Source organism: Leptosomus discolor, chromosome 3 (assembly GCF_034619465.1).
Source record: "Leptosomus discolor isolate bLepDis1 chromosome 3, bLepDis1.hap2, whole genome shotgun sequence".
Taxonomy (NCBI): domain Eukaryota; kingdom Metazoa; phylum Chordata; class Aves; order Leptosomiformes; family Leptosomidae; genus Leptosomus; species Leptosomus discolor.
The window spans coordinates 66,143,417-66,152,940 of NC_141393.1; the positions used below are offsets into that span (position 1 = coordinate 66,143,417).

Sequence of the window (9,524 nt, forward strand, 5' to 3'; positions counted from 1 at the left end):
TTATTTATGTTCCTTTGTTGGTGCATAGTACAGTTCCATGGGTTTGTTCACTTTCCAGTACTTCTCACTGACCAGTTCCAAGGAAAATGACCCATTTAACACCTAGAAGAGAACATCACAACAGAAATGAAATAAAACTGATGGTTTACATGGGTGTTTGTAGAAACAGACTACTTAAATCAGAGGAATGCACTGACTTGAAGAGGTCACCGATAATGTGGCACAAGTTACTAGCTAACCACTTGGTGTCAAAACAATGCAAGCTATTCTGAACTCCTGCTAATCTCACTAAAACAGCACCGAAAAACACCCTTGCAAAGTGAATATAGTTGTAAGTAAAGTGAACTTCAGTTTTCCTCCTTCCTCTCTCTGCAAACAGAGGCAGTAGTAGATGTGCATTTACACCAAAAGCATCTCTGCCTTTGTTTAAGGGACAATCTGTGGTCATGTTCGAAAGCTGTTTGAAACAGACTCTCATTGCAAAGCAGCTGCCTATCTCTTAACCAGATTTTATTCAGATAAATGCCCAAGTGTAAAACCAGGCTCAGAGTTCAATGTAATCGCAATACTGCCCTGTTGTTTTATCAGTATATTTGCAAGTCAGCAACCGAGAGGAGAGGTTCTTCCCTAAGTGTACTCACAGCTGTTTCACAGTGGAATATTGGAAGCCTGCATGGAAGTGGAGAAACGCCACCTTAGAACAGATGCTTTCTGGTGCTAGAGCTATCTGCTCTTGAAACAAGATGCTCAGATGAAGTAATACTTTCTCTCTTCAATTTTAACTGTAAAATAATGGCATAAGCCAGCTCACAGTTGTTGGCATCACTGGATTTTTCCCCAAGTAATTTATATGCCTCCTTTTCTACTAACCAAGCTTTTGCCGCATACATTTTCCTAAAAAGCAATTATCTAAATAAACAACCTAGTACTACGAATGTTACCCCCAAGCCACCTCAGGAAAAGTCCATCTAAGTGCATCAAAGATGTATTGATGCTCAGTTTTACTCTTAGCCAGAAGTTCTACTTACAGTGAACTGCCCGTTGGCAGTAGCAATATAAATGGTATACTGCTTCTCACTGGCTGTGTCAAGGTTCATCTGGTTTGATTCTCCTTTGCTACGAAGTTCCTCCAAAGCCAATCTCACAGCTAGGTATTTGGACAAGTGATCAACAGTGGCATTGCCTGAGGTCTTGATGTATCTGTGACAACAACCACAAAGATAACCAAAGACGTTTGAGTTGTAGGTATGGGAAAAAAGAATCTGCAACACCCCCAAATATTAAGCATTAAGTGTGAAAAAGCCTTTAAAGACAGTTCACAAACAAGAATATCAATTGCTTTCACCCAAGACACGCAAGCAGCTTACCAAATTATATTGTTCCAAAGTGCCCTTACATCTTTTTGACACTTCTCCCACAGGCCCTCCTGCTCTTTGTAGAAACACAATAGCCCTGTCATCTGCTCAAAATGAAAAACCTAATAACAGGTTGTCAAAGGGTTTTGAGAACTACTTACGACTGCTGAAATCTTCTGAGCATAGATACAGTCTGAACTGCCTGGACAGAAAGCCGTAAGCTGCAAGAACTGTACATGCATCACACTCTGCACTTCTGCTCCTTGTTAAAGTTACTTTTCCTCATTGTCTCACTATCTGTTCTCACTTCAGTTATTTGTGCAAGAATTAAAGGCTGATGCAAATGAGGCCCCTCCCAGAAGCTTAGCTTTCTTTTTGCCTTTCAGAACAACCCCCAGAACTCCCTTGCAATTCCAAACGAAAAAGAAAAGCTGGCTGAAGCTTGTAACATATTTATAGACACTACAGAGGGATGTCTCATCAAGAAAGAAAGTGTGTTGGGTTTGTGTCTGGCAGGGTTTTGGTAGCAGGGGAGGAGGCTACAGAGGTGGCTCCTGTAAGAGGCTTCCACAAGCTCCCCTGGCTCAAGTTTGGACCTGCCTCTGGCCAAGGCTGAGCCAATCAGCACCTCTGTGAATAACCCTATTTAAGAGGGGAAAAACCAATTGGGCAAGTTCTTTGTTTGTGAGTTTCTGTTCATGAGTCTGTAAGCGGAGGAGAGGAGGGCGATGTGAGAGAAACAACCATGCAGACACCCCAGTCAGTAAGGAAGGAGGGAAGGAGGTACATCAGACCAGACATTCCCCTCCAGCCCGTGGCAAGATGGCGGGCTGACCCCTGCAGCCCATGGAGGACGCCATGCCCAAGCAGCTGGCTGCACCTGAAGCAGGCTGTGACCCCGAGGAAGCCCGTGCTGGAGCAGCCCATTGCTGGAAGGGCTGCAGCCCGTGGCAGGGACGCACACTGGAGCAGGCGAGGAGTGCAAGGGCCTCTCTCCCTGAGGACAAAGGAGCAGCAGAGACACCTTGTGCCAGACAGACTGTAACCCCCATTCCCTGCCCCCTGCGCTGCTGGGGGGGGAAGAAGGACCAGAGCTGAGCCGGGGAAGATGGGAGGGGTAGGGGAAAGTGTTCTTAAGACCTAGTTGCATTTCTCATTATCCTTGACAGTGGTGGTTGTTCATTAAATTGATATTGTTCTCCCAAGCTGAGTCTGTCTTTTGGCCGTGACCATACCTGGTGAGTGAGCCCTCCCTGTCCTTTGTCTCAACCCTTGAGCCTTTTGGTTATATCTTCTCCCCCACATCTCACCAAGCAGGTAGTAGGGGTGAGCAAGTGGCTGTGTGGTGCTTTGATGCCAACAGAAAGCCAGGAAGAGACCTGAGGAAACTCCATGAGACTGTGCTCAGACTGGATCATGAAAAAAAAGAAAAAAAAGCTTCCAGCCTACAAATCCTGCTAACACAAAGCTGCTCTGAAAACTGCTGACACTTATGCAGTTCGTTTATTCCCAAAGAATCTTAGAATAAGTAGAAAGGGGCTGATATTATACCATCATCCTAGTACCTACTGTGAACTGCAATCCTAGAAACCCTTAAAAACATCTTTATTTCTGATCAAAGGCTTAAAACAGATTGTTACTGTATTTTTGAAAATAGCTGAGCAGTACCATCTATTTGTCTTGCAATGGAAACAGGGAAAGAGTGCATATGGTCAAACAGGATGTGGTATGACCAAAGTAAATTGATTTTTAAAAGCCCCAAGAAGAGACAGAAAATAAAAGCACCAGAAAATAACAGCAGAATACATGAAGAGGAACAGAAGACATTTACCTCGTCTGTGCGCTGTCATCATTCTCCATGAGGGTCGGATGAGGCCTGAAGACTAACTCGATTTCACTAGCACCATCCATTACGGGGTCTATTGCCACGGTTGTGTTGTTATTGTCCAGTTCTAGCCCAGAATCATCTGATGTTTTGGTCCTCTTGTTACTAGGCCCCGCTTCTTGATTGCTGTGCGTTGAGGCATTGCTACAATGTGAACTGTCACCATTATCTTCTGCACCACTGCCATTCTCAATCTGCTGTTTCTTGCCTCTCTGTAACCTGGTAAGAAATAGGTAGAAATAAATGCTAATTCGCATTCAGAATTCACCCAATGTACAGGCCCACAATGCTTGTACAACTCCTCCCTTTCTCAGTCTCCGTCATGCCAAAAGTCAGACATATGAAAACACAGGCACTAAAAGTTTCAGAGGTATTTCAAGTTTAAACAAATAATAATTAAATTCATTCTTTCTTACAAAAAGATACTCACAGACAAGACTAGATTTTTGCTATCCCTCAAACACCTTTTAGACATCTTTTAAAATAATTTTAACTTTATAGTTATTTTTATTTTTCAGGCAGTTTCAGACCATTATTTTCATCTAAATGTAATCAAAAATATAAATCACATCATGCTTCACCAAAACAAAGTTTGGGAGCCTCTTTCCCAGCTGGCACTCTTAGGTATAAATGCACACCCACAATTTCAATACTGTGTAAATGCCATATATTCCAGCCTTAGGTTTTAATTGCAACTTAATTCACAAGTTATCGTAGAATGGTTTGGGTTGGAGGGGACTTTAAAGATCATCTAGTTCCAACTCCCCTGCCATGGGCAGAGCCACCTTCCACTAGACCAGGTTGCTCAAAGCCCCATCCAACCCAGCCTTGAACACTGCCAGGGAGGGGGCAGCCACAGCTTCTCTGGGCAGCCTGTGCCAGTGTCTCACCACCCTCACAGTCAAGAATTTCTTCCCAATACCTAATCTACGTCTCCCCTCTTTCAGTTTGAAACCACCATCCCTCGTCCTATCACTACAGTCCCTGGTAAAAAGTCCCTCCTCATCTTTCCTGTAGGCCCCTCTCAGGTACTGGAAGGCTGCTAGAAGGTCTCCCTGGAGACTTCTCTTCTCCAGGTTGAGCAACCCAAACTCTCTCAGCCTGTCCTCACAGGGGAGGTGCTCCAGCCCCCTGATCATCTTCGTGGCCCTTCTCTGGACCTGCTCCAACAGGTCCACGTCTTACTTTTGCTGGGGGCCCCAGAGCTGAACATAGTACTACAGGTGGGGTCTCACAAGAGTGGAGTAGAGGGGGAGAATCACCTCCCTCAGCTTCTTGGTCACACTTCTATTGATGCAGCCCAGGTACGATTGGCCTTCTGGGCTGTGAGTGCACATTGCCAGCTCACGTCCAGCTTTTCGTCCATCAGTGCCACCAAGTCCTTCTCCACAGGGTTGCTCTCAATCCCCTCATCCCCCAGCCTGTATTGATACTGGGGCTTGCCCCGACCCAGGTGCAGGACCTTGCACTTGGCCTTGTTGAACTTCATGGGGTTTGCATGGGCCCACTTCTCCAGCCTGTCAAGGTCCATCTGGATGGCATCCCTTCCCTCCAGCCTGTTGACCACACCACACAGCTTGGTGTCATCAGTAAACTTGCTGAGGGTGCACTCAATCCCACTGTCAATGTCACCAAAAAGATCTTAAAAAGCACTGGTCCCAATACTGACCCCTGAGGAACGCCACTCGTCACTGGTCTCCACTCGGACATCAAGCCGTTGACTGTGACTCTTTGAGTGCAACCATCCAGCCAATTCCTTATCCACCAAGTGGTCTATTCATCAAATCCATGTCCCTCCTATTTAGAGATGAGGATATTGTGTGGGACAGTGTCGAATGCTTTGCACAAGTCCAGGCAGATGATAGCAGTTGCTTTTCCCTTATCCACCAACACTGTAACCCTGTTGTAGAAGGCCACCAAATTTGTCGGGCACGATTTGTCCTTGGTGAAGCCATGTTGGCTGTCACCAATCCCCCCCTATATTTTCCATGTGCCCTAGCATGTTTTCCATGAGGATCCGCTCCATAATCTTGCCAGGCACAGAGGTGAAACTGACTGGCCTATAGTCCCCCAGGTCTTCCTTTTTTTTCACTTTTGAAAAATGGGGGTTACGTTTCCCGTTTTCCAGTCAGCAGGAACTTCAGCAGACTGCCATGACTTCTCAAATTTGATGGATAGTGGCTTAGCAACTTCATCCACTGGTTCCCTCAGGACCCGTGGATGCATTACATCAGGTCCCATGGACTCGTGCATCTTCAGGTTCCCTAGCTGGTCTCAAACCTGACCTTCTCCTACAGTGGGCAGTTCTTCATTCTCCCTGTCTTCCTTCACCTTCTGCGACTTGGGTTGCACGGCTGGAGCACTTGCTGGTGGAAGACTGAGGCAAAAAAGTCATTGAGTACCTCAGCCTTCTCCATATCCTGGGTAACCAGGTCTCCCATTTCCTTCTGGAAAGGGCCTACATTTTCGCTAGTCTTCCTTTTGTCACTGACGTACCTATAGAAGTTTTGGCATTATGTGCATTTATCTGCATGTAACGGTGATATGTTGGTACAGGATTCACTGTATTACAGTTTATTATCTAAGACATGATAGCCATAATTTGGTGAAGCTACGCTGAAATCTGCTGCCTACATCAGGTTGTCAGAGAAGTTGCAGGGAGTAATAAAAAGGTTTCTATCAGTAGACAAAAGTTTAATACTTATTTTGTCAAATGTTAAAAATTATTTTTGCAGACTTCATAGGAGAGAAGAGGAATCTCAACCTATACAGGGAGTGAGGACAGTATATTTTTAGTGTTAAGGCAAACAAGGTTACATGTGGACAAATTACACGGATTACGCACCTGTTCATAGCCTGAATCTTTAATCCTTCCTCAATGCTGTGACTTAAAGCTTGCTGGTTATTGTGCTTGCTGATTCTTGCTAGCACTCTCTCCTGATGAGCTTCATATTCATCTCGGCTTGGATAAATTTTACTGATGAGAGCATCAAAATTGGGATCTGGTCTCAGTGATCTTTTTGAAACTAGCTTTTTACGACACGTGGGACATTCTTTGTTGCTGGACGTGAACAAGAAGGAAGAAAACAATACTAACTCTCCGGCAATAACAAGAGTCTGCCCTAATGCTGCAATTCTTAGTCAAAGTGCTCACTGACACTTTATAGTAAATCTGGAATGGGGCTTCTATCTTTTGACAGATCAGGTAGTTCCAGATATGTAAACAAAACCCCTAATATATACCCCCCTGCTTTTTTTTTTTTTTTTTAAAGTATGTTTGAGCAAACTGTATTTAGACTAGAGTTCAAAAGTTCCACTCTGCAAACTGGTTCTTTCCTTAACTCTCTGGATGGATTTTCACCTAGAAAAAAATGCATGTCTAGTGGGAATTATATTAAGGCACTTCCTAGCACTCGCAGGACAAAACAGAGATTGAGGGACCTATTGTATAGTTCAAGCACTAATTATTGGGGAAACAAAACCAGCAGTCTTGTCCTTCCTACCATTTTGTTCTCATTTAACTAAAATGTCAGGTTCACACATTTTTTTTCCTCCAAGAGGAAGAGGCCTCAATACCTGAAACTCTGATGTCTTTACTCCTGATGGTTTTCTTGTTTCCCTCTGATGTATTTTTGCTAATTACTCATCAGAATTTACACAGGCAGAGCAAATTAATTGTGACCTCTGAACAGAGGTAATTGCCACTATCAGAAATAGATACTCACATCATTGACTTAATTGTTGTTGGTTACCTCAGAATTCTATTGCTTTTAAGAAAATATGAACTTGTAACTGAAGAATACAAGAAAAATTATTGGTACTTTAGCATAGGATGTTTCAGTACTGAAGCTCAGAAGCAGGACTGCTGCCAAAAGGCCACACAATTTGCAATTTATTATTAGGAAAAAGGAAGAATAAAGGAAGTGAGACTCATTTTTGTAAGTAATATAGTGTATTTACGGTTTGCTGTCACTGGATTGAAAAAAAAAAAAAAAGCAGCAAAAAAAAGAAGAGAAAAGAGGTTTTCCACTTCCTTGCAAGAAACAAAGTTGTGGGATAATTTTTCATATGAGGTAAAAACCAGATCTGGTCTGCCACAGATGGCTGAATGCACAAGAATGAAATATGAAAGGTGTGCTACACATTCAGAAACTTGCAGTGCACCAGCATGTAACTGATCCACATCAACACTCAGGACTTAAAAGGATTTCCTTGATCACATTTTCATCTTAAGTGAAATCCCTTTTCCCTGTAGTAATATTTACATACCCACTCCTGAGGGCTGTAATGATACAGTCAGCACAGAAGCGATGCAAACATTCTTTTGTTGTCATGGTGTTTTTTAGCATATCCAAACAGATGGGACACATCAGTTCACTGTGCAAGCTCCTGGGTGACACCACTATTTCCAAGCCATCGGTTATTGCTTCCTAGCATAAAATAAAGTTCTTTAATGGAATTTAGTAACTTCCTGACAGAGATTGCAAGTTTTACTATTCTTTTAAATAGAAACACAGTAAGAAGACAAAACAAGACACACAGAGAAACAAATCAAGCATACACAACCCATGCTGCCAAATAACGGAAAAAGGAATACAGATCAAATTTTTTTTTTTTTTGTATTATGAAAGAGGCTTTGTTTTGGAAGGATTTTTATTTTTTAATATTCTATCATTTAGAATAGGCAGTCAACACTCCTAAAGAAAAAAGAAAACCTTAAACATCAAACTTCACATTTTAAAAAGTATAAAAAAAGCCCTGCCATAAAGGCCAGCTCTTTATTATGTTTTACCTGAGGCGTTCTTTGCAATTCGTACAAACTGAGCTCCCATGTTTTGCTTAATGGTTGTGTCCCGTTTGTCTGCACAGCTTGAGACATGGCTGGGAAGGAAAAAAGAAACAAGTTGCACACTCACATACGTGTCTTCTCTGGCAAGTGCCGAATTCCTGGGTCCATACAGACACAGTGGTCTCTGTGCCAGCAAAGCAGAAGTACAGGGGGAACACTTGTTCATCCAAGTGCCAGGCTCCACTGCATTACACACTGATAAATCCCATGCTCTGTACCACTCCAGAAAAACTGAGGGAGTCAGTCAGCCATGAACACTTTGCAAAGAATCAATTAAGATCGTTAAACAAAAGTGACATAGAAGTGAAGGCCATAAAACTTCGGCTGTGTGCTGTGAAAGCTGTAAATGCCACCTGATGCGGAAAACATTCATAAAACATCCACTTACAAATGCATACGAGTCAAGTAGGGTCTACTTCCTAACAGAGTGGAAAGCCAAATTATAGATGCACACAGAAAACTGGCGAAACATTTTCACTGGAAGCATGCTATAATGCCTTTTTCCTCCTGAAAATACATTGCTAGGCGTTTCCAGACATTTAGAGAACACTGAAAGATCAAGTAAAACCCAATGACTGGCTAACTTCAATCAAGAGGTCCCGTTTTTCTGTGCAATCCCACTGGGCTTCAGTGGATGTGCACCTGATTTGCAATTACTTGCAGGGTGGAGGACAGCAGAGAAGTTTTTATGTTTCAGAAACCCAAATCATACACACATTATCAGGGTTTCGCTCATTTTTTTCTATCAGTGCTAGACAGGTATCCCTATAAATGGACAGGGCTAGAAATAACTGCACTCAACAGAAAACTGATAGACTCCACAACCACTGGTTCAGAATTTGCTTACAGGCAAAGGCACACGTTGCCGTTTCATTAAAAAAACCCCACATGAATAAACCAAAAAAAAAAAAAAAAAAAAGACCATGCAAAGAAACTGTAATGCTTTTCCATCAAAATTTTGGGATTATTGTATGAGATGAGGCAAAACTACCACATGTGGTCACCACAGACATGTGAAAGTCAGGTCAAACCACAGAAGAAAATTGTGTTTGTGAACAGGAAATATTTCACACTGAGGGAGAGGAAGCATCCTTCCAAAAATGCCTGCCTCAAAGCAGGAAAACTTATCCCAGACTATCTGGTATATTTAAAAAAAAAATAAACGTAACCATGTAAGAGTCAAGATTGCAGTTGCAGACATTTCTACTAGGTGGAAAAAAGCAGAAGTGTCTTCTTCCTTTACCACTTTTTTTAAAATCTAGGTTTGTATTTCCAGACCCCTCAAATCAGCAGACAAATGCAGATTCTATTGGCATCTATCAGTATAGATATTATATATTATAATCTACACTATAATTCAGTTTCCAGTTCATCAAGTTTTATATGAAAAGGGTGAACCTCTCTGGAGAATAAGGTTTCTTTATAAGCTTTAATT

At 42.5% G+C, this 9,524-nt stretch overlaps 1 protein-coding gene across 1 annotated transcript; it reads right to left on the reverse strand.

Annotated features, from left to right (window-relative positions):
- RNF2 (ring finger protein 2) lies at positions 1-8,119 on the reverse strand. Its single transcript, XM_009947654.2, has 6 exons — positions 8,033-8,119; positions 7,510-7,670; positions 6,086-6,301; positions 3,187-3,459; positions 1,029-1,200; positions 1-102 (listed from the first exon to the last, which is right to left on the reverse strand). Exons 1-6 carry the CDS (start codon positions 8,117-8,119, stop codon positions 1-3), a joined length of 1,011 nt encoding a protein of 336 aa, XP_009945956.1.
- Positions 8,120-9,524: the final 1,405 nt, after the last annotated feature.